Source organism: Carya illinoinensis, chromosome 5, assembly GCF_018687715.1.
Source record: "Carya illinoinensis cultivar Pawnee chromosome 5, C.illinoinensisPawnee_v1, whole genome shotgun sequence".
Taxonomy (NCBI): Eukaryota; Viridiplantae; Streptophyta; class Magnoliopsida; order Fagales; family Juglandaceae; genus Carya; species Carya illinoinensis.
The window spans coordinates 3,256,019-3,280,841 of NC_056756.1; the positions used below are offsets into that span (position 1 = coordinate 3,256,019).

At 38.7% G+C, this 24,823-nt stretch overlaps 2 protein-coding genes across 5 annotated transcripts in view; both read right to left on the reverse strand.

The window, feature by feature from the left end:
- LOC122309861 (MADS-box protein JOINTLESS-like) overlaps window positions 1-4,670 on the reverse strand; it is a 60,850-nt gene extending 56,180 nt beyond the window's left edge. Inside the window, exons 1-3 of one of the 3 annotated variants that reach the window (XM_043123582.1) lie at window positions 4,511-4,670; window positions 4,403-4,424; window positions 3,537-3,741 (exon numbers count right to left, since the gene is read on the reverse strand). In XM_043123582.1, coding sequence (XP_042979516.1) covers window positions 3,537-3,718 — 182 coding nt within the window. In that variant the 5' untranslated portion in view covers window positions 3,719-3,741; window positions 4,403-4,424; window positions 4,511-4,670. Of the gene's footprint in view, window positions 1-3,536; window positions 3,742-4,042; window positions 4,330-4,402; window positions 4,425-4,510 lie in introns of those variants that run through there. The other 2 variants (XM_043123580.1, XM_043123581.1) reach the window with 2 other exon arrangements.
- A 4,043-nt stretch (window positions 4,671-8,713) lies between these two features.
- On the reverse strand, window positions 8,714-12,207 carry LOC122308840 (beta carbonic anhydrase 5, chloroplastic-like). Of its 2 annotated transcripts, none has more exons than XM_043122106.1 (9): window positions 11,828-12,207; window positions 11,679-11,746; window positions 11,224-11,385; window positions 11,092-11,140; window positions 10,815-10,928; window positions 10,652-10,705; window positions 9,868-9,950; window positions 9,625-9,730; window positions 8,714-9,103 (listed from the first exon to the last, which is right to left on the reverse strand). In XM_043122106.1, the coding sequence occupies exons 1-9, from the start codon at window positions 11,909-11,911 to the stop codon at window positions 8,903-8,905; spliced, it is 921 nt and encodes a 306-aa protein (XP_042978040.1). In that variant the 5' UTR covers window positions 11,912-12,207; the 3' UTR covers window positions 8,714-8,902. The 2 variants fall into 2 exon arrangements, with proteins under 2 accessions (XP_042978040.1, XP_042978041.1); XM_043122107.1 differs by having other exon boundaries at window positions 9,625-9,727; window positions 11,828-12,206.
- Between the last annotated feature and the right edge of the window lie 12,616 nt (window positions 12,208-24,823).

A 24,823-nucleotide genomic window follows, 5' to 3' on the forward strand; every position in this document is an offset into this window, starting at 1 on the left:
ATATTCATAGAAGATTTTTATTTGGAAACTTCATGTGCTTTATGGTACGGTTACATTTACATGAAAAACACGTGCTGGTTCTTTTTAATTATGGAGTTAATAATGGGATATGTTATATCACTATAAGGGAAGCGGGCTTTTGTGATCAAAATTTGATGACTAAAATGACTATTTTCCACGATTTTCGTAGGAAATAGTCCTTTTGGTCACAAAAGCTCACTTCTCTTGTAGTGTATATGAGTCTTGTATTAGTATGGCACCATTACTACATTATATTGGAAATGATAACTATACCGAAGGTTACTAAGAATGTGTAAACCCTAAACAGAGAAGTAAATGGGAAGGATAACTACACCAAATAACATTGAGAAAGTGCAGATTTCAAATAGAGAAGAGTTTATGGGAATGATAGCTATCCTTGAAGGGATAGTTCCCCATGTAGATAAATTTTTTGAAGTGCTTCCTTATATGGTACAAGATTTTAATTTACATTCAATACTATGATTTTAGTTATCACTTTTATTTTAATCTTATTTTTTATTTAATAAATGAGGCTCATATGCTACACCCTACTTAATCAATCATACTTATCAAGCGGTGGACTTACTTGCCACCTGTAAAATTTTTTATTTTACAAATATTAAAAAATAGCATGCAAATACGGAAGCTTAGAGGACACATAGGAGGGTTATAAGAAGGAGAGCTAGGAAATAAGTGTCATCTATAGAATAGTTAAAATTTTATTTGAGATTTTTTTGAAAGAACAGTCTGAGCTGGTTTGATGGTTTTGGTGAGATGAAAAAAACATGAACTCAATTTCTTATATCCAAAAGTTTTTAGTTTATTCGTTTTTTTTAATTACCATTGTGACAACAATAGGTTTATCCCCAATATTTAAAAAAATTTGGGGCATGAAAAAAATGCCTTCCACCGAATTTAAAATCATCTTACTTAACACCACAATGACAATAACATTGTCTTGGGCTTTTAATAAAATTATGAGGTACTGTAAAAATATGTGTTCTAACTTCGAAGGTCAATCAAATTGCTTTGTGAAAATTGAGGACCAATCTAGGTAAGCTAAGAAATATATCAATATGTATTACTTAGGGTATTCCAAAAATAGTTTAGAATAATTTCAAAATAATTAGCCTACATGCCATGTACCATCAACATTCTAAGTCTATTGCTTCCGATGCATTAAAGAATTTGCAATTTGAAGTTTTTTAGAAGAAGTTATGGCAAATTTCCAATAGGCCAGGTGCCTGAGATGCATGGCAGAATGCTATGAAGTTTTTAAAGTTGATCTCTTGCTTTCAATTATCTCTGGCTTTTGGTATCTCTTATATATCTTTTCATTTTTTTAAGTGTCCATTATAGTTCATAAGTTTTATTAGATTTATCTAGTCAACGGTCCTTGCTTTATATTCAATGTCTTTTCATGAAACAATGTAAGTTATGTAATTAGCCTATATGCTCGGGGAGTTATTCCAAATTAACCTAGTTAAAACCCAAATCGTGAGTGAAAAAGCATAAGGTGTCAATTTGAATTAAAATCAGCCTCTGGCTTTCCTGTATCTCATTGGTGTTCTTCACTTGGATGGTGAGCCTATGATCATCTACCCCTCGTAATTAAGTGTGTGGCTGTGTTACGTACCTCCTTTTTTCTCTCAAAGAAAGAAAGAAACCTAGTGTCTGACGAGATAACTTTAATTAACATATTATATAATATATATATACATATAAAAAGAATATAACGAAGTGTTTGTAGTTTTTTGACAAATTTGTTCTTCTAGGGAGTACGCGGTGAAGCATCCTGATCTTTATGACTCCCCTCTATATTTTTCCTTCAATGTGGGTGACAGATCGATGCGGCTTGATTTCAGTGCATGTGTCGAATGTGCAGGAGTTTAATTAGATCGAGAAGGATTTTTCCTACAGTGATGACCCGGTAGATATTGGAAATAGCAGTATTACTATCAATGGATGCACAGAACAGTTAGGAAATGCAGCTTGATTCCAGTGCAGGTGCATGTGCTGGAGTTTAATTAGAGAATTTTTTCCTAAGGTGATGATCATGATGTGCATGGTTCGTATGTATAGGAAAATTAAGCACTTAATGGAAGCAAAAACAGTTTCGGAATCAAGCATCACTAATAGGAAAAGGCACCACTAATTATAAGGGAGATTAGCTATTTATACATATGTTCTAAGATATGTAAAAACAATTTAATTTACGCTCTCCAGTTTGCATAAGTAATACGTACTGGAATACAGTACTCAATGTAATGTTAACATTGTTACGATATTTTACTCCTGTTTGTGATTGTATATCATATCTATAGAGCATAAGATCCATGTATAACTCAATTACTAGTTCATATATATCTCCCACTTTGAACTTTCTCCATACATTTACAATGCAAGTCCAAAGTTGGCAGTGTTATTTATCAGTACAATATAACAGTACCACAACTAGTTAATTGACACTAACATGCACCATATGCATACATATATACACACACGTATATATATAGAACAACAAACTAGACACAATGACGTTCATAAGACATATACTGATTGAGGATATCGAAAGACAGCACATTTTGGTGGCTTCATTATACGGATTTGTCTTCGAATATATTAAAGTAGCTGTTTTCCACTTACATGTTTCATCTTCATAAAGTTGCACACATGAGTTTCATATCCATTTATTTTGAGGTTGGGTTTTTGTAAATTCTTTACCAAAGAAGATCAGATGGTGGGGTTGGTCATATTGCTTGGTAGAATTGAGATCATCATGATCACTCACTAGCGTAATTAGCAATTCTAGCATCCGGCTTTCTTTGAGAATAACCAGAAATGTTTTCATTTTCCTTGATATTGTAACTCTAAACCAGATGCTTTAATCCCAAAACATGTTCCTAAATTAGTAATTCATATGATTCATTTGTATACACCTTATATTTTATGATGATATCCTTATAGAAATGCTGTCAACAGATTAGTAGGACAACAAAAGTGGATAAAACTAGGAGGAAGTGCAAAAAGATTAAGATTGCGACGCATGCATTAAAGGAAAACTTGAACACCTAATTGAAAAATCAATTATTCATTATAAGCTAGTAGTAAATAATTAACGATGTCACAAGGTCTTATAGCGGGTAGTCTACAAAATGAGTAGCAGCTAGCAACCTACGCTAAACCCTTATGGGTGAAATTAATTACGTCTCTCTTGCTTATCTCTAGCATGAAGATTGAGATTTAAGTATGCAGAAACCGTATGATTCTGTAGTACTTTTTTCTTTTATTTGATGTATCGTAGTACATTCTCAGTCATTTATCTAGTTTGTTTAGTCTTGTTGCTTAAAAGATATTTTATTTCAATTAAGCGTCTAGCTCTCTTTCAAAAACCATTGGTGAATGCAAGAACAGATCAATCTAAAGGTGTAGACAGCTACGTACTTACTTTTTACTCTAATAAATAGGATATATGTTCTTCTATAAGTAAAGAGGAGTGAGAGAGGGAGAGGAACCTTGGGCTGGCGTAATCAAAGAGCTTTCCCGTAGCCGAAAAGACAATGAGCGCTATTTCAGCATCGCAGAGAGTTGAGAGCTCCAGAGCCTTTTTAAAAAGTCCCTTCCTCCTCTTAGAGAAGGTCACCTGCCGTGCTGTGGTGTTATCGATCCTCTTGATCTGAATTTTCTTTCTCGTCATTTTCCAGGAAAAATCGTCCGACGCTTCATCACAACCACCAAATAGTCAGTATATACTAGTATTCGACAAAAAGAGAAGCTCCTAACAAGGAAATTTTAAAAGAAAGATACAAAGTGATACGTGGAGAGATACGAAATAGAGGTCATATATACTTCATAGGTTTTCAGATGGTTTAGGAGAAATCAAAACTACACTTGCACCAAAGAGGGATGATTTTCTTTCTTAAAAATTCAATCGAAGTGAATCATAAAAGGAGAAACTGCAATGCTAATCGTTAAGAATTCAAATCAAAACATAAGAAAGAAATCAAGAAATGATCTTTACACAGACGTAAACTGGCATCAAATTAAGCAGTTCTCTTTTCACAGAGAGAGTATAAATCGTTGAGATAAGAATAGATGGAAGACCGATCTTTTGAAAAAAACCAAAGAATCAAACTGGGTTTGCTCTCCCCCTGGATCCCCGGGGAAAAAAGGGAAAAAGAAGATAAAATTCAAGCCACCCTTCACACGAAAAGTCAATTAATCTAGCAGATCCCCTACAAGTCTACTAGGGATAAGGCATTTCCGTAAATGAAAAACGGAGAGAGAGAGAGAGAGAGAGAGAGAGAGAGAGAGTGGTGTGTAGAGTAAGAAAGGAAAACAGAAACATGGGCTGTCCAAATAAGGGGACAAAGAGCCGTACGTCGGCAAATGTCACCAAAAACCTGGGGGGGAAAAAAAAACCCTAGTAAGAAGTAGCGTAGAGTTGAAGAAGAAGAAGAAGAAGAAGAAGAAGAACAGGGAACCCTACCAATCCAAGCTCGATAAGATTGTAAGTTGCCAGAGATGGTGGGAGATATAGGGATTCGACAGAATTAATTTTCTGGGTGTCATTGTTTACTTTTTCTTACTTAACTTTCTGGGTTGTTGTCGTTTGTAGCGCTGTTTGAAATCGATCTCGTACACTAACCAATAATAATAAAGACCCCAATGGTCTAGAGAGAGAGAGAGAACCAGAACAGGCTTAAACCCGTTTCCTTCTTTTTCCGTGGGGTCTATCTTCACCTCCCAGGTAAAGAACATTAGCATCCCACCACCTTAATATGGCCAAAAGCATAGTTCTCTTCCATCCAAGAATATTTTTTGTCCCGTAGCTTTGAATTTGACGGTGACCAAAAAAAAAAAAAAAAGGTCAGTGCTACTCAACTGTCCAGCGGAGGGTGGCCCCTCAGCTAAATATTATTTTATAATTTTTTTATAGTTTTTAAGTATGTTTAAATATTTTTTAAAATTAAAAAATACATTAATATATAAATATTCACATTTTTAATTATTAAATAAAAAATTAAATACATAAATAGTAAAAATGAATGAACATAACATCTTCCAAATTTCAATGTGTATTTGGATTATTTTTATTATAGTAAACATTGATTTCCGTACAACTAGCCTGGCCGCATTGACTGACAGTTATTAACCTTTTTTGTACCCTCGTACCCGTCATGTCTCCCACCACCATCAATCTGGTAAGTGTTTTTTTTTTTTTTTTTCTCAAGCCAATCTGGTAAGTGTTGAAAAGTTACCTTCTTTTTCTCCTATTATTATTTGTTTATGAAAAATGATGTCTTTAAACTTAATTATTAATATTCGGTTTGAACCATTACAAATTTTCATATCAAATTAAAAATTTTTATTTTAATATTATAATTTTTTCAAATTTTTATGTAAAACATAATTAATTAATTAATTTTTTCTTAATTTTTTTAATTTTTAAAATAATAACAATATTAATATTTTATCTTAAAATTCAAAATTCTCACTTCAAAATTCTCAATGGTTAAACCGAACTTAATATATTAAGCATTTTGCAATAAAGTTTAAAATTAGAAAACAAAAACAAATTTGTAATAATTAAATAAATGTAAACATTTATTATAGACAGTGAGGTTATAAATTTTTATGGATAATATTAATATGCATTTTGAGTCTTGAACGCTCATACATTTAATTTTTTAAAAATAATTTACTTATTAAAAAAATAAATATTAATATATTGGTATTTTTTAATTTTAAAAAATTTTTTAACATGTTTAAAAAATGTTTAAAAAAAAATACAATTTACACTAAGAGCAAATGGGCAAATTGAGGGGCATTATAGCAATACCCAATTTTTATTCATCATCTTTTACACCACACATTATACATACTTTTTATTTTATTATTTTTTTTTATCAAATATGTAGTATTTAGATGATGAATAGATGAACTTAATTAGTTTAGTACAAATAAAATATAAATAAATAAATAAAATATATCATATAGATTAATGAGTAGGAGAGCTCTATACCAATTTATGTTGCCTTAAATTTTTCATTTCATTTTTTTATCTATTTTTCTATTGTTTGGTTGGGTTTTATATTTTACAATCGATTCCTTTTGAGTAGGTGCCAGCGCCATTCAGCCATTTTTCTGGCCCAAATTACGACTTCGAGTTCCCAGTGTACGATTTGAAAATCTTTCTCGCTGCTTATCTAATTTCTCATATATGTTTTTTTTATTTCTCCAAAAAAAATGTTCATTGAAATTTCTTATCTGCTTTTCATTTTCCATTTCCGTTAAACCAGCTTAATATGAAAAACAACAAGAATAATTAATTTTCTCAAGTGTTCTCATTTCCCGTCATTAATTTGAAAAAATAAAAGTAAAAGACTACGTAGTCATTTGTTAGGCTATCTATATGGGTCACATCCGTACGTAACTGATCGATGTTCATCCGTACATAACGATGATATAAATTAGAAATAGGAATTTGGAATATTGCCGTTTTAGACATTAATGATATTAATTTGTTCTATGATAGTTCACAAACAACATACGTGTGGGCATCTTTTTTTTATTTGCACATATTTGGAAGTTGAAACAACATTAATTACGTTAATTTTGGAAAACTACAGCTTACATTGTGGTCATCGTGTCAAGCTTGGCATCCGGATTTAGTCGGCAGTAGAGAATTGGAGTTCCCCCCCCCCCCCCCCCCCCCCTTCCCTTGTTCATGAGGCAGTACCGGATCATGCGAATAATGAGCAATACAGAATCAGTATTAATGCAGATCGAGCAACGGCATGCAGTAAAACAAACCCATATGAACTGACATTACAATCGACAACAGTCACAGACACATGTAGAGGACTACAAGACGACCAATCTCTGGCGCATATATGACAACAGAATACATTAATTAGCCGAACATAATGATCAAAGCCATGTCACAAGGATGGTGCGCCAAGATTTCAGGGATTGTTGGCTGAGTGAGGAGGGATGGAATTGCCCTTGTTAAGTGTTGGGATGGTTGGGAGTGCGGGCTTTGGCAGGTCCGGGAGATGAGGTATTGTAGGCACTTCTGGCTTCGGCACAGTCGGCAGTTCAGGCTTAGGCAAACTCGGGATTTCAGGTAAGTCTTGAGCAACGTTGGTAGCTCAGGCTTCGGTAAACTTGGTACATAGGGAAACGATGGCAACTCAGGCTTAGGAAGCCATGCATAGTATCTCTGGCATCGCTGTCTGCAAACGTTGTCGAGCCCCTGCAAAGACTGTGCTGCAGTTCATGCTCATCAACAACATGATAGCGGCTACGCCGGTTAGCAACATTCGAGAGAGAGTTAGGAAGGCAGTCTTGAGCCATTCTTGGGCAGATGAAAGTTTGTGTTTTTTTTTTTTTTTTGTATCTGTCAGAGGGCATTGAATAATCTTGAGCACAATGATAACGATGTTTCATGTGCATCCTTGAATATTAAAATATAAAATAAATAATAAAATATAATTTTAAATTTTTTAAATAATTGATAATTTTATATAATATCATATCAGAAGTTTGAATACTCTACATTTTATTATTTAATTAAATATTTTATATATTGTATCATGATATCATCCATTAAGGAGGAGTTGGTCTGTCACATATGAAGATAATATTAAGATATAAAAATAATAATAAAATATATAAATGAATAAGCCGTACGGATTAGGTTGGTTTGTGAGAAAGCTCTGCTGCTGTTTGTTTACTTATCACCTGCCTATAGACACGCAGGCACAAACACACGTAACAGTAACTTCAGAAACGGTCGCATAATTCATAAATACCAAATTTATTGGCTATTTATAACGATTTACGTGAGGCATAGGCAGGCATAGAGAGTGGAAATCGGGTACTCACACTTGTCCAGAGTAGTTGAGTTATAAATGTAAAATCTATTAATTGTCTGCCGCTGAAGCTTTCATTGCCATTGGATATTCTACAAAACGAATTTGATTCCTAGGGGCAATTGATCGAAACATTTGTTACCAAGTATCAATGATTCCCTAAGAGTTTAATGGCGTGATAGTATATAATCCGATTTTTCAATTAAATTCAAAACCCTCCACGTCTGTATAAAATATATATATATATCAATGATTCAACTATCTGTTAGGTACACTTGGTCAATTATATGATGGCTAGCAAATACACGGGATGCACATAATCTAATTTCTTTACTGGTCAGAAACTTGGGTTGAAGCCTCATGAAACTGGACCTCAGGAAATGTTGACCCAAGAAGAAAATGTCAACTTTTAAGCATAGAACAGGCAGCCTATCTATTCAAGATGGCTATGGGCCAATGCTTGTTGCTTTTGATTCTTTTCAATAAGCAGAGGCCCATGAGTAGGATTTGAAAGTGCGACAATCCGTTCATCTATTTGGCAATGCAAGATGTGTAAAATTACTAGAATGTTAATCTGCAACCTCGATTATCGATACACCCAACACAAAACTAATATCAATTTGATATGTATTAACCACAAAACTAATACCATTGGGAGGTCGTAATTGCTGCTCTGCGCCAATGCATATGTCCCGCTCGTGGCAGGCTTATGGATGATGATGTTGCTAGCTTCTCGCGTATGTTCGCGGATGCTATCTGAGGCAGCCCATGTTTACAAGCTGACTTCATCTTTCTCAATTGAAACAAAGATTATATTGTGGTAGAATCAAAAGTCAATTCCATAACTTTAAAAGCAGCTACCAGCCTACCACGCCTTCAGCGAAGCAGGCTTAAGAGGTCCTTTCAAATAGCAAACGTCTCAGTACAAACTGATGATTGATATTTTACAACAGGAATTTCTAATCAGAAAGAATTCAGTCCAGTTGCTATATTTTAATCCAAATTCAGCACCAATAAAATTGGTTTTTGACGGCAAATCTGCTATTTTTCTCCCAATTACTTTCCTTGTAATCCAGTGTCCACTTCTCAAATGTACAGTCGACGAAGTCATAGTACCCGCCATGAACTGAGAGCTCTCCTTTAGCTACTCTTTCTTCTATCCATGGGTAAGTGAGCAAGTTTATCAAGGAGTGGTTGATTGATTCCTGTAGTAGAGTTATAAAAACGTGTTAAGAGCCTTTGGGACACAAGAAGCGAGAACTTCTCATAAATCTGAAATATTGTCTTCTATTTTCAGAGCACCTTCCATTAATAATTGCCTTTACTTTTGTATTTGCACAAAGCTTGTGCACTAACACCTCACACTTAAAGACCCAACTATTATAAGAGGGTCAAGATATTTCAAATAGTATTCTACTGCGTTTCTAAAACCTCCACTCACAAGATTCACCCATTGAAACTCATTCACCAGCACATCCACAACACTATAATCCATACCCTGTCCCTGTGCCCTCTTTTCCTGACCGCATTGTGACTTGATGTTGTAGAGCGAATGATTGTCTTTGTGCCAAAAGGTGCCCTTTCTAACCTAGTAATCATTTCTCAATTCCTATATTAGAGAACACATTTACATTGTTGCAGAAATAAGGATGTGAATACTTGTTTATATCATACAGTAATACCACGGGATTTAATTTCTAAAATTAAGGATGCAAGAAGAAATTACCTTCTCACAGTGTCTGCATTGTTGATCAAAGCCTAGGTTCGAAGCTGCAGACTTTGTGATTAACTTCGCATTCTTTCCAACAACAACCCAACTTCTAATGAAGCTACTGTATAGAAACGTTTAGCCAAGTGAAAAAAAAATATCCACCGCTATCTAAGACAAGTACTAATATGTTCTCTTAGACATGTACCTTATGAAATATGCAAAGACTAGTAAGAAAAAGGGTAGAGTTGTCTTAATTACCTTGAATCTACTTCATCTTCCATACTCATAAGGGCACGAATGCCTCCACAGCAACTGTGGCCAATGACTAGTATGTTCTCCACCTGCAATGGGAATTATCACTCATCATTTTTGGAGCCCCATACCAAGAGAGTGCATTGGTAGTAAATGGGATTCTGGATTGTTTGGAAGTGAGAAGGTTTTGCTCTTTATTATGAAATGAAGGGGCACCAATTGTTCCATTGACCAGTCTTTTTAGAGTATGGACCATATGTGGTGGCTTGAGCTTATATCATCTCATAGAAAGGAAAAAAAAAACTCCAGATTAAAGATGCAAGATTCAGAGTGAATTACCCAATGAATCATTTTCATTTTCTAAGCAATTCCCACATAGAAAACTGGCTTAAGGTTATGGTTCATGATATGATACATTTTGACACTTGAATTCATAGTCCCGAATGATTTCTAACAACTTTGCAATGAAAAAATATACTTCTTTTCTGCATAACTTATTTTTTTCTTTTAGACACAATTTCATTCTCCAACTGAAATATATCCGTAAAAAGTTTTCGTAAAAATTACAGACAGAACTTTACCTAGCATTAATTGACTCTGCAACTAAGTTTTTTGTCAGAGCATTTTATTGATCAATCCCGACTACAGATAATTTTGAGTGCCAAGTGAACTGTTATGCTGCCTTCGTCACCCTCACCATCAATAAAATGTCTTTCAGAGGCTTCTACGATACATGATTCATGGAAAGAAAGAATCCTACGCACTAGAAATCTAGGTATGAAATACTCACTTTAAGAGAATTTACAGCAAATTCTAATGCGGCATTTGTTTCTGAGGGTCCACTCTGCACATACAAAGAAGGAAAAAGGAAGAGGGATTATGCTTTGTGGCCTCAATGCTCACCTGTTGGCAAATAGAATTTCAAAATAAACCAAATGCAATGAAATATGCACCTCAAATGGAGGCACCAGATTTGCTACATTTCTAATCATGAATGCTTCCCCTGGTTGGAACCCCAGGATGTTTGAGGGGCAAACCCTAGAGTCTGCACAAGCAATAATCATGAACTGTTCTGCAACTTGTTAGTTTTAACAGGCTACCCATCCTGACACTTCAAGAAATATAAAAAGAGAAAAACCAAAATCCGTCCAATATGTTCCCGACATTTTGTATGGCACATGTTAAAAATAAATAATTAACAATGAGGACTAAAACAGAAAAAATTATCACCTTCGGTGCTTGAACCTGGGCAAGATTTTGAAAATGCTCCAAGTTTTCCCTGCGCAGTTAATGTAAGTGACTTTAGAAGAAACTAATTGGTTTAAAGCCGACAACCTTAGGCCAGAGTTATTTGCGGCTTACTCAAATTTACGCCTTTTGAATCTCAGAAACCGATGTTTCAGATCTTCAAATAAATCACATCCATTTTCACTTTCAGCCAAGCTTTCCACCCTTCTATTGTCAAGTTTCAGAGTCGATCCTGGAGGCACCTTTGAAGCCTTACATTCGGTACGTGGACTAGTCCTGCAAGCGTCATAAATATACAATTAAAGCGGTTGATTTTTATAAATTCATGTTGAGACATATGTTTGTGTCAGAGGATAGGGATGGCACTCGAACCAAAAGAAATATCATTTGTACAAACCAAAAATAAAATCACCATTATATAGGGTGAATTTTCAGGCCCAGTTTCTAATTTTCAGTTCAGAGTCATTAACGAGAAGGAATTCCCAAACTTTTTATTTATTGTTTATATTAAGAGATCGATATACGAGATTGAAACTGGAAGACATGTTGACCAATTAAAACCAACTTACTTGAAAGAAGTAAATACTCTCACATGGGTCTGCTCAGTTTCTCCTGATTTCAACTTAGGACCAAAGATCTGTTGTCAACGGCAAGAGATTAACGAAACCAAACAGAACGAGTAACCTCCGAGAGAGAGAGAGAGCATGCCGGGACTTACTGTCAATCTCTTTGATGAAGTTCTGCGAGCATCAAAGGAAGAATTGAAGAGCTGCGAAAAGGAGGTTGGTGAAGGAGTAGCCATTGGAGAGGTCTAAGGTGAAATGGACTCTGCGGGTGTTGGAATGAACGTGGCAGCGAGTGGATCTGGAAGAAGCATTGGTATTAAAAACTAAAAACAAGGAAAATGCAGATGAGTAGGTTGGTTGGATCAAGAAACAGTTGTCTGTGTCTCCAAGAAAGGCGGAGAAACCGAAGTTCGAAAAAATGGCCAAGTGTTTGTTCCATTCCACTTTACGGGCAATAAAGCTCCAGTGCTCCACCACGTTGTGGGACTTTCCACCTTTAAAGAAGTCGTGTGAAACCCTACAGTTGTCTGCCCTCTTTTTTTTTTTTTCTTTTCCTGCGACTCTTTAACCGTTTTTTAAACTTGTTCTTGTACACCTTGGTATGCAGTTCATGGGTTATTTATTTATTTCCATAAAACCATGTCACAAATTTGATTTGTCAATTCAGTTTCCGAATTTGTCAAAGCTATTTGATCTTTTAAAAATAACGAGTTTGTTATTAAGTTACTTATATACTATATGTAAGGGAGTTTTCCTCCGAGCCAAAGGCCCAGAGCCTAAGCCCAATACCATAAGGGTCTCGAGCTGGCCAAATGACCCATCGGTCCAATCAAAGGGACTTAGGCCCTAGAACAGAAGTCAGTTTGTGATCTTGAAAGCGCAGAAAACCCACCATAATACAAAGAAGGGATGGACATGCCACATTGACAAAGTTTAACCCCATGTAGCCTTGAGTAGATAGGTGGGCTCAAATAGTGTGAAGCCCTTGATCTTCTGAAGAATAGGGGAGGAAGAGCCTAATGACGTGTATCCCCTAGCAGAATTGGGCAGAGAGCCAGGCTGTATTAAATGCACCACTTGAGAGACCATGCTACACTAAAGGAGCATGACTAAAGGAACTACAGAGGGGACACATCCCCTGACACAGGGAATTGGCAATTGACTCCTAGAAATTAGGTATATAAAGCGATTCCTAGGTATTATGAACACTCTCTGAACTCTCCATATTTGCACTAAACTCTAAGATGATATTAACTTTGGCATTGAAGACTCCTCGACCACCATCATGGCCCCTGTCTCGCATTGTTTTCTTTGAATATACAGGCCCAATATCGAAAATCTAAGTTGTTGAGAGCCCGATCCAAAGGCATGCAAAATACTACGTTAACACTATACATTTGCCACTATTCACCCCACACCTGATGTGAATTTTTTTTTCTTCTTACCTGCGTTTTAAGGAGAATAGGCCATTTTGAAATCATATTCATCCAATCCCGTGTTAATCCCTCATCTGCCTAGTACCCATGTGCTCCTCCCTCTGCCCAATGCCGCCCTGCAATGCGCCTCCCTCTGCCCAATGCCGCCCTGCAATGCGCCTCCCTCTACCCAACACAACCTCGCGACGGCTGGCAACAGCTAGAGTTGGACAACATACAACAGGCATTTGAGCCAGCATAAAAGAGAATAACAAGAATTTACAAAATCCTTGATGTGTTAGTTGAAATGCGAGTTCAAGTTTGAGCACTAGCTGCATCTCCTTACTGACCGACAAAGACCCAACACAAAACCAACATCCTCAGCCACATAACAGCCTCTATAACTTCAATCTCTCTGTTTGTCCCTCTCCTTACCATTATCTCTACAGTTCTACTGTTGTTCTTCAAGAGAGAGCCAAGAGTCCCGATTCATAGGCATGCAGAGGCCACAAAACCAACAATCATGATCTGCCAAACCAACCACCATTCATGGCTACACTTAGTCCGATGACCTCCTTGGATTTCAAAAGCTACTCCAAGACAACCCATCTCTCATCAACGACAGAAACCCAGTCGTAAGATCTCATTCTCTCTCTTTATATGAGCTGGTTTTTTCATTTGGCCTAGAAACACAATTCTTTTGTGTACTTTCATTTTGATGCCACCCCCCCCCCCCCTTTTTTTCAAAAATATTGTGAATTGTGTCCAAAAAATCACAAATTTCTTGATGCAGGTTCTCTTCCGCATATATTTGGACATACACCGTGGGGGCTAAGAGGAGATGAAGGATTTTGGGAGAAATTTAAATCGCAGAAAAGCATGGGTAAAGGGAGGGGGAGCTGCAAAGAAGAGGGAAAATTGCTCGCGGGAGGGATTGGAATGTGGGGTTTTTTTTTGAAGGGGAGGAGAGAATCGTGAGACTGAAATTGGTGAATTTAGCACAGGACCAATTCACTTGTTAATGAACCTGATTTGTCACGTAGGGTGTGGGATGTGATGACCCGCTTTTAAGTGTATTTTCGCTTAAATGGTTGTTTTTATTTTAATTAATATATTAGTTATTTATTTTAATTTATTTGCGTTTTAAATTTAGTTTTTAATTTATTTGATGTTGTGTTTTATTTCTTTTAGTTGTTTTGTGGTTTTAATCTCTTTTTGGCGGTTTAGTTTTGTTTTCCGGATGAGGATTAGATCTCCTCTTTTCCCTACATCTCTTTTCTTTTTTTTTTCTTCTTCTTTCCTTTCTTTTTCTTTTTCCTCTTTCTTTTTCCTTCTTCTTTTCTTTTTCCTTTCTTTTTCTTTTTTCTTCTTTTTCTTTTTTCTCTCTTCTCTCTCCCCGATCGGTCCCCCCCCGAGCTCTCTCTCTCTCCTCCCTCTCCCTCACGCCGAACACCTTCTCTCTACCGGCCCACCGCCGTCCGGCCACCACTCGGCTCCCCACCGGTCCCATTTTCTTCCTCTCCCTCCGGCGCACCACCCCTCCAAAGCCCACCCCCAACCGGCCGGCCGTTTGGCCGGAAAAGCTCCAAGAAGGGCGCACGGATTTTGCTCCGATCCGCCGCCGTCGCTCCACCTCCGGCCACCACTTCATCACCGACTCATTGCCGTCCTAACCCACCCATTTCCGGCCTCCAACGACCACCGGAACAGCTCCTACGAGCTTAGTTTCCGATTTGGGTTTTTCGGCCATTTTTCGGCGATTCCGCCGCCACCCACGGCCGTTCATCACTTCCAATAGCTTCACAACCATCCCTAGACCATACCCTATCAATTTCGTGTCCTAGTTTGTCCCCGTTCAAAAGTGGGTTTTTCAAACCCACGGCCGCAGTGAATTTTCACTGTGACGTTGCTTTTCCGCCGCCGTTTGCAACGCCGCTTGTTTTCTAAAATTACCGTATAGCACTGTAAGTATTTTCCAAACCCTATTTCAGATTTAAATATATATCGCTCATTCAATTTATTTATGGTTGTTGGTTGTTGATTCCGGACTGAGTCCGAGGAGTTTCGGGGGTCAGATGGATGGAGGACGGAGTTGTCTGTTTAATTGATTTATGTTGTTTGATCATTTTATTATGCATTGTTATGGCATTTCATGGTGCATGCACGTGTGTTTGTGGAATTGTGTGAAAAGCCTGTGTATTGGCGTGAGTGGTTTTACGGGTGCGTGTGTATCACGCGCCCAAGCCGGGATGGGTTATTATCTCGGTGGAACTCCTCTGGTCACTCGGGAGCGGGATAAACTGAGTGATGTCCCCTGAGTTGTCGCTAGACGACGGGAGCGGGACTAGGGGTTGCTTGGCTACGAACGCGCCGGGCGCAGAACCGGGCATCGCCCTACGCACCGACTCCGTGGCCCTTCGCTGGTGAGGGCTAGAGGATGCTTGGCTACGCACGCGCGGGGTGCGGAACTGGACATCGCTTGTTAGGTGTCACACGCGCTGTGGTACTCTGCGGTGTGGCACTGGAGCCAGGGTGTGCGGATGACCCCTAGGGGAGGTCATGGTGCACGCGGTTAAAATTGGATAATGGTTTGAGAGGCCAAATGGGACTTTTGGCGTGGTATTGGGCCAAATGGACTTTTGGCGAGATATTGGGCCAAATGTGACTTTTGGCGTGTTAGTTAGAAAGGTTGTGTGTTTTTGGGCCAAATGGGTTTTTGGCGTGTGTGGAAAACGGGTGTTTTATAGGCTTTGTGCATTGGGCATGTTTCATGCATCTTGGTTGAGTTTTATGTGTTTTTATCTGGTAGTGTTTGAGTTTTACTTACCTGCGGTACCATTTTTGGTTCCGTAGCTTTTGGTGCAGAGTTAGAGGACGAAGAGGAGGAGGCTGAGCCCGAGGATGCGGCTCCACCGGGCTGCTGATGCTATGTTTTATATTTGTTTAAAACTGTATTTGTGTTTTGTAATATTTTATCTATGTACGTTTTAAACAGCTTGTATTACGTTAAGAAAAATTCTGGTACTTAGTTATGACTTTTGTTATCCGCTGCGTGTTCTTTCGTCCACATTTGTTGCCTTTGCACACACTTGGCACCCGTCGATAGGATGGTGACCCGGGTTGTCACCATTCGGACGTCTCGATTTCCCCTTGTTTGGGCGTGGGGATTTGGGGGCGTCACAGGTGGTATCAGAGCGGTTTGGCTCTGGGTAAAACCACGTGTCCCGTAGGTAGTACCAGAATGTTTTTAAAGTTGTGTTTTGAAAATTATGTTAAGTATAGTTGTTTTATTTGTTTTATTTGTTTGGGCTTGTTTGCTTGTTTTTATTTTATTTAGTTATGTTTTGGCATGCTGGTTTCTTTTGTTTCTTACTGTGTAGTGCTGTTTTTGTTTTTGTTGGTTTTATGATGGTTTTATTTGTTTTCTTAAAGGAGGGTCAAGAGTGGTGTTGTGACAGGAATATGGGGAGACCAGGGAGACCAAGGAAAAATACTCAGGAGCCACGGGACAATACCTCCAAGGATGACTCCATAGCCGAAGCAATTCGGCAGATGACGGAGTTTATGCAACAGAGTGCGAGGTCTCAACAGGCAGGGCCTTGGCCACCACAAGGACCTTGGCCACCGCAAGGAGGTCCTTGGCACCATCAGGAGGGCCTTATCCACCGTCAGGAGAGCCTTGTCCGCAACAAGGAGGGTATTGGCCACAACCAGGAGGTCCCTGGCCATATCAGGGAGGGCCTTGGATGTATCCAGGAGGGTCCAGTAGCATGGTGCAAGCCGGATGCACCTATGAGCGCTTCTTGGCGCATAGGACTCCACACTTCACTGAAAATGAGGATCCACTTCAGGCTGGAAAATGGATCAAAGATCTGGAGAAGACTTTTGAGGTGTGTGGGTGCACTGAGGCACAGCAAGTACTTTACGCCAGCTATCTCTTGCAAGGTACTGCTTCTGATTGGTGGGATACCAAGAGGGTGCTGTTGGAATCTGAACTGGGATCTTTCGCTGCGGTGACCTGGCAGCGTTTCAAGAAGGAGTTCAATGACCGCTTCTTTCCCGCATCGGTAAGGAAGCAAAAGGCAAGAGAGTTCTCCAATCTGGTCCAAGGGGGCGCGACAGTGGAGCTGTACGCCCGGAGGTTCATAGAACTTGAGCGGTTGCTCCTCACCTTGTCGCCACTGAGGAGATGCGTCATGACATAGGCCGTATGGTGGTCAGCCATCGGATATCCACTTTTCAGGAGTTAGTGGATGTGGCCACCCTTATAGAGCGGGAAAATAATCTGAGTATGGGCTCCCCTCCAGGGCAAAAGAGGCGGAGTTTTTCTGGTGAAGGAAGCAGCTCGGGTTCGCCTTAGAAGTTCGTTCAGCGGACCGGGACTCGACCTCAAGCATCCTCAAGTGTCCGCATGGGAGGACGTGTGCCTGTTTGTGGAGCTTGTAATAGAGCTCATGAGGGCGAGTGTCGGACGAGTAGCGGACCCCAGTGTTATCGGTGCGGCCAAGTGGGACATATCGCTCGGGATTGCCCCGTCAGAGTTCAAGGAAGCCGTGGAGGTAGACACGGTGGAAGAACCAACCCGAGACAAGCAGTGCAAGCCCGGGTTTATGCTGTCACACCCGGAGAGGTGGATGATGAGGCACCAGCGACCCATGATGCTGGAGTAATCACAGGTATGGATTAATTTAATTTTTAAGTTGGATTTAATTTTTGGTGCATTTGGTTTCTTCGTTGTTTTTTTTGGATTTCATGGGTTGTGTGTTTGGTTCAGGAAGAGTCCGTTTGTATGAGTTTTATGCTTGTACTTTGTTTGATTCCGGTGCTTTACGATCGTTTGTGTCTTCCACGTTTGCTCGGGTGTGTAACTTGGTCACGGAACCGTTGTCGAAGGCTATGGTAGTGACTCTACCCGATGGTGAGATGGTGTGGTGTTCCAAGGTTGCTTTGGGATGCCCGTTAAATTTTGAGGGAAGATTCTTAGATGCTGATTTGGTGGTGTTCAAGCTGTTGGGTTTTGATATCATCCTCGGGATGGATTGGCTATACCGATATTCTGCGAGTATTAATTACAGAAGTCGGATAATTAGCTTTCAGCTTCCAGATGGTGATTGTCTGGAATTTGTAGGGAGTAGATTAAAAGAGAAACCGATGATTATATCGGCGATTCAGGCAAAACGAGAGATTGCATGGGGAGCGGATGCATTCTTGGTGCAGATGGTGTCCACGCCGTCCGAGAAGAAGTCTTTGGCAGACATCCCAGTTGTGGAAGAATTCCCCGATGTGTTTGTGGATGACTTGCCCGGACTACCCCATGTTCGGGAAATGGAGTTTGTTATAGATTTGGAACCTGGAGCGGCTCCTGTGCATAAAGCTCCTTATCGCATGGCACCGGCTGAATTGAAAGAGTTGAAGACTCAGTTGCAAGAACTGGTAGAGAAGGGATTTATTCAGCCTAGTACGTCGTCATGGGGTGCACCAGTTTTATTTGTTAAGAAGAAAGATGGAACCCTCCGTATGTGCATTGACTATCGGGAATTGAATAAGGTGACCATCAAAAATAAATACCCTCTCCCGCGGATTGATGATTTGTTTGACCAGCTTCAAGGAGCAGCCGTGTTCTCTAAGATTGATCTGAGGTCGGGATACTACCAGCTGAGAATCAGAGACCAGGATGTGCCTAAAACTGCTTTCAGGTCGAGGTATGGGCATTATGAATTTAAGGTGATGCCGTTTGGGTTAGCTAATGCCCCTGCAGCGTTCATGGATTTGATGAATCGAGTGTTTCGACCTTATCTGGATTCCTTTGTGGTAGTATTTATTGATGATATACTGATTTATTCCCGAGATGTTGAAGAGCATGTGTATCATCTTAGTCTGGTACTAGAGAGATTGAGAGAACACCAGCTATACGCCAAGCTCAGCAAGTGTGAGTTCTGGTTGGAAGAAGTTAAATTTCTTGGGCATGTAATTTCCCGGGGCGAAGTGGCAGTTGATCCTAGTAAGGTAGAAGCCATATTGTCATGGCAGCGCCCGACAACAGTGCGCGAGGTCAGGAGTTTCTTGGGGCTCGCCGGTTATTACCGAAGATTTGTAGAGGGTTTTGCTCGCCTATCCGGACCTCTCACAGCTTTGACTCGGAAGAATACATAATTTGTTTGGTTAGAGAAATGTGAGAGAAGCTTCCAGGAATTGAAGAACAGGTTGACAACGGCACCAGTGTTAGCACTCCCAGAACCGCATAAGCCTTTCGTAGTCTTCAGCGATGCGTCTAAGTTTGGTTTGGGTTGTGTCCTTATGCAGGAAGGACGGGTTGTATCCTATGCATCTCGTCAGCTTAAGGACCATGAGAAGAATTATCCGACGCACGATCTAGAATTGGCTGCGATTGTTTTTGCACTCAAGATCTGGCGGCATTTCTTGTATGGGGAAGCTTGCGAGGTATTTACCGATCACAAGAGCTTGAAGCATTTGTTTTCCCAGAAAAATCTGAATATGAGGCAAAGGCGTTGGCTGGAGCTAATCAGTGACTATCAGTGTGAGATCAAGTACTACCCGGGGAAGGCTAATATAGTTGCTGATGCTTTGAGCCGGAAGTCTCATTTGGAAGATGAAGCCGAGCCGTCAGAAGTGGAATCGTTGCTTTGTGGGATGAGAAGGCTCCTTATAGAGAGTTCGCAGCAAGTAGAGATTTTGTCTTCAGTTCTTGATATTCGGGTAACTGATTTTGAAGAATTGAAAGCTCTCCAAAGAAAGGATCTGAAGCTGCTGAACATCAGGAAAAGAGTCCGAAAATCTCGAGGGCCGTTGCACTATAGCATGGATAGTTGTGACGCCCCCAAATTCCGTTTGGGATTGGACGGACATTTGAAGCGTCGAGACATGCAACACAAGGTTACCTGCCCCCGTTCATGACATATAAGATGCAATAATCCTAACATGCATCTAACATTATGCAATATTCGCAGCGGATAATTTTTTTCTTTAGCAATACTATGCACCAAATTAAAATATCCCAAATACTTAAAACATACTTCATATATAAAGATACATTGAATAACTAAGATCACAGAACTATTCCAAAATAGTTATGATCTAAAAGTACTGGAGATGCAACTCCATTGTACAAGTAGTAATTTAACTACTATATTAACCTTAACGACGCACCGTCGTTCAGTCGACTATATCTAGTTGGTCAGCTCCTGATCTTCCTTCAGGTCCTGTAACAAGATCTACCATTCGGGGGGAATGGTAGTTGGGACTACCACAGTGAGATTTGATTACAAATCTCAGCAAGTTAACAAAAAACTTCCATACAGACTAATGATGCATGTATGACAGTAAAAGCATAAATGCATAATCAAATTCATAAGTAATTAAAGTATAACTTAGCGTACAACATAGCATAATTGACATAGCTTAAATTGAATCATGAACTAAACTTGACTTGACATGAATTTGATCTGAAACTTGACTTAGCATGAACTTGCTCTGAAACTTGAATTAACATGAAAAATACATACTCCACAGTTGTTGTGGCCCCATGTATTCTACGTGTAAATACATACTCCACAGTTGTTGTGGCCCCATGTATTGTACGTGTAAATACATACTCCACAGTTGTTGTGGCCCCATGTATTCTACGTGTAAATACATACTCCACAGTTGTTGTGGCCCCATGTATTCTACACAAACTTGACTTAACATTAAAAATACATACTCCACAGTTGTTGTGGCCCCATGTATTCTACACAAACTTGACTTAACATGAAAAATACATACTCCACAGTTGTTGTGGCCCCATGTATTTTACGCATCACAATTGTAGTTAAATACATACTCCACAGTTATTGTGGCCCCATGTATTCTACACATCATATTGTACTCAAGATGAAATGTGATTGGAATACGAAAGGACTGAAGTCCTGACGTAACATAACGTGACTTGAACATAACTTAGAATACATGACCAACTTGAGATAGAAACATTTCGTAACATGGCATAACATATAATAGACAACATATTTAACATGACATACTTGCAACAGTGAATATTACATGACTTGACATACATGTAATAGATGGCATACTTAGCATGACGTACTTGTAAGGTACAGTAATACATGACAGAATATATTATGTAACAGATAAAAAATTGATGACAGAATAAATTCTGTATAATAGACAATTACGTGATAACTTGGCATGGCATGACATATATGATAACACACATACATACACTGTAATTCCTTTATTTAGCACACATACACAGTAGTCTGCTAGTAAGTTAAAAGCTAACTTACCTCGATCTCCGCATTTCTTATAAAACTTCAAGTGCGATCACGAGGAACTGTAATTAGTAATTCTAAAAGTTAGAACTAAATCACTAATAATTTGAAATATGGAAAATACTAACTTAAAGAGTAAAATTTTTATTTTACTCTCTACATGTGGAAAAATGACTGTTTTACCCATAACTTAAGGATTTTGCATACTAACTCTAAAAGTTTCTAAAATTTACATTCCTCATGTAAATTTTATCCTAAACTTAAATATCAACTCAGAAAAATTTAAAACAAAACATAACTATGAAGAACACACTATGGTTGAAACATCCATAGGCCATTTCCCTTTATTTTTGTTGCAATTCCTTCCAACTTCAAAACTCATGCTTAAACCAAAATTTTGCAACAAACATCTTCCAATCCTAAGTTCAAAACCATACTTAAAACATCCATTTAGAAAAAGCTAATAATCAACACCAAACTTTTTTGTAAAAAGATCCAAGCACTTGAATCACAAGTTTTGACATTAAATCAAAACATCTCCAAGAGTTTCAAAAAAATCAAATCTTACTTCTAACATATTCATAATATCATCCTAACATCAACCATGCTTTAAATTATCAAACCAAAGTCACCAAAATCACAAAATAACATTTGGAGTTTTTGGTTTTACACTTAATCCAAAAACAGAAACTTTTTCTTCAACTAGTTTTGATAAATATCTTGATCTATGACTTATAAATATATGATCTTCAAACCAAACCATCACATGGTTTAAAAAGATGTCCTAAAACATATATAAGCTTCTAATTCAAGATCACATGGTTAGAAATTAACCAAAACATAAATTTAGCCAAGAATATCCACACTTTGGCTTGTTTGAATATCTCTTTGCATAAAATTTCATATCTTTGAAACTAACATCAAATATCTTCAAAATAATAATATAACATGTATATAAGATACTTAGGATCCTCCAATAAAATTATTAAAATCATTAGAATAGGTTTAGACCACCAAAGAGTTAAACTTTCTCAAAACAGAAACTGTTTTTCTTCTTCCAGTTTCTAAGTTTCTAAATCTAAGTAAATCTTTCATCAAAACCTTTAATCATGCAAAAATCCTCAACCAATAGTCACATATACATGTTAACAATACTCCATAAAAATTTCGGACCAATATCTATCCATTAGCTTGGTCAAAAACTCCAAACTATAACATATTCTCCAGTTTATCTCCCAGAATGACCTTTCTATAGTTTATACAATATTTAACTGACCAAATGATCTTCAAATGGGGCAAATAAGATATCCATGTAAACTAGACTCAAAAAGGAACAACTTATATGAAGGAGACTTTATGATAAAACACTTACAACAGCTTCGAAATGGGCGTGCAAAAGACCTCCTAAAAGCTGTCCGAGAGAGAGTGTTTGATAATCTTTTATTGGAAGGTGTAATTAGATAATTTCGTGGGGAGAGGTGGCTGGAGATAATTATGGATGAGATATGGAAGAGATAAGGCTGGAGTTGAGAGTTGAGTGTAGTTTTCTCCTACCCAAAATATCTATAAAAGATTATCTCATAATATTTTATCTAATAATATCTATAAAAATCAACTCAAAATATTTTTACCCAATAATATTCATGAAAATTACCTCAAGATATTTCTTTTTATCCAATAATATCTACAGTTTTAAACAGACGTTTTGACCGAAAATATAAAAAAATGTTATTGCGCCATAAGACTTTAAATAACCCTCCGAGTCTAATGGCACAAACCATAATACATTTTGACACTTCTAACTATCTCCAATAATCAAAAACACACTTCTGATACCATAGTAAATAATAACACTAACTATGTAATTAGACAAAAACCTATATGATTAATGGATTCGTGAAAACTTATGGGGTTTTCACGAGGTTCTTAAAGTTAATAGAAATTTCACAATTGAATTTCTAGCGGGCTGTTACAATAGTGATGGGATACTTCGGTTCCGAGATCGCAGAGTGGTCCCAAAGGGCTCAGATTTCAAAGAACGGATCATGGCGGAAGCTCATGCGGCCCCGTATTCAGTTCATCCCGGCAGTACAAAGATGTATCGAGACTTGAAGAAAAATTACTGGTGGGATGGAATGAAGAAAGACGTTGCCTTATATGTGGAGAAATGCCACACGTGCCGTCAGGTAAAGGCCGAGCATCAGAGACCTGCAGGTATGCTCCAACCCCTCCCTATTCCTGAGTGGAAATGGGATGACATCACGATGGACTTCGTAGTGGGTTTGCCGAGAACGCCTAGTGGGAAGAATTCTGTTTGGGTGATTGTGGACCGGTTAACGAAGAGTGCTCATTTTCTGCCTGTTAATAACACCGACTCTTTGGGTAAGTTGACCCGTTTGTATGTCAAAGAGATAGTGCGACTACACGGCGTACCAAAGAGTATAGTGTCGGATCGAGACCCGAGGTTTACGTCGCAGTTCTGGAAGAGTTTGCAGGCAGCTTTGGGTACTAAGTTGAAGTTCAGTACTGCTTATCACCCGCAGACAGACGGCCAGTCAGAGCGCACCATACAGACCCTGGAAGACATGCTGCGAGCATGTGTCATGGAATTCCAAGGGAGTTGGGAAAACCATTTGCCGCTCATCGAGTTTGCCTACAATAACAGCTTTCATGCGACCATTCAGATGGCTCCCTACGAAGCTCTTTATGGGAGAAAGTGCAGGTCGCCCTTGTGTTGGGATGAAGTTGGGGAGAGTAGAATTATTGGACCCGAAATAATTCAAGAAATGCAAAGCCAAGTTCGGATCATTAGAGATAAAATGGCGGCAGCTCAGAGTCGCCAGAAAAGCTACGCTGATACCAGGAGGAGAGAATTGTCATTTGAAGTTGGTGATTGGGTTTATCTTAAAGTCTCTCCCATGAGAGGTGTTAAGCGTTTTGGTAAGAAAAGGAAACTAGATCCGAGGTACGTCGGCCCTTTTCAGATTCTGGAGAGAGTAGGGTCCGTCGCCTATAGAGTTGCTTTGCCAGATTATTTTGGGGATGTTCATGATGTCTTCCACGTATCATCCCTGAAGAAGAGCTTTGGACAGCAAGAGCCACGTTTCGTCGACCCAGCAGGTATTCAGTTACAACCGGATCTCACCTATGAAGTTGTTCCGTCGCAGATCATGGATTGGAAGGAGCAACAGTTGAGGTCCAAGACGATACCTTTGGTTAAAGTGGCTTGGGGAGATCCGTTAGCACAAGACTTCTCTTGGGAGCGAGCAGCGGACATGAGGGAGCAGTACCCGTACTTGTTTGAATGATGAAGGTATGTATTTTAATCTTGATCTCAGTTGGTTTATGAGCGTTTATGTGGCTTGCTTTAAGTTGGTGGTTGATTTGCAATTTCGAGGACGAAATTGTTTTTAAGGAGGGGAGGATGTGATGACCCGCTTTTAAG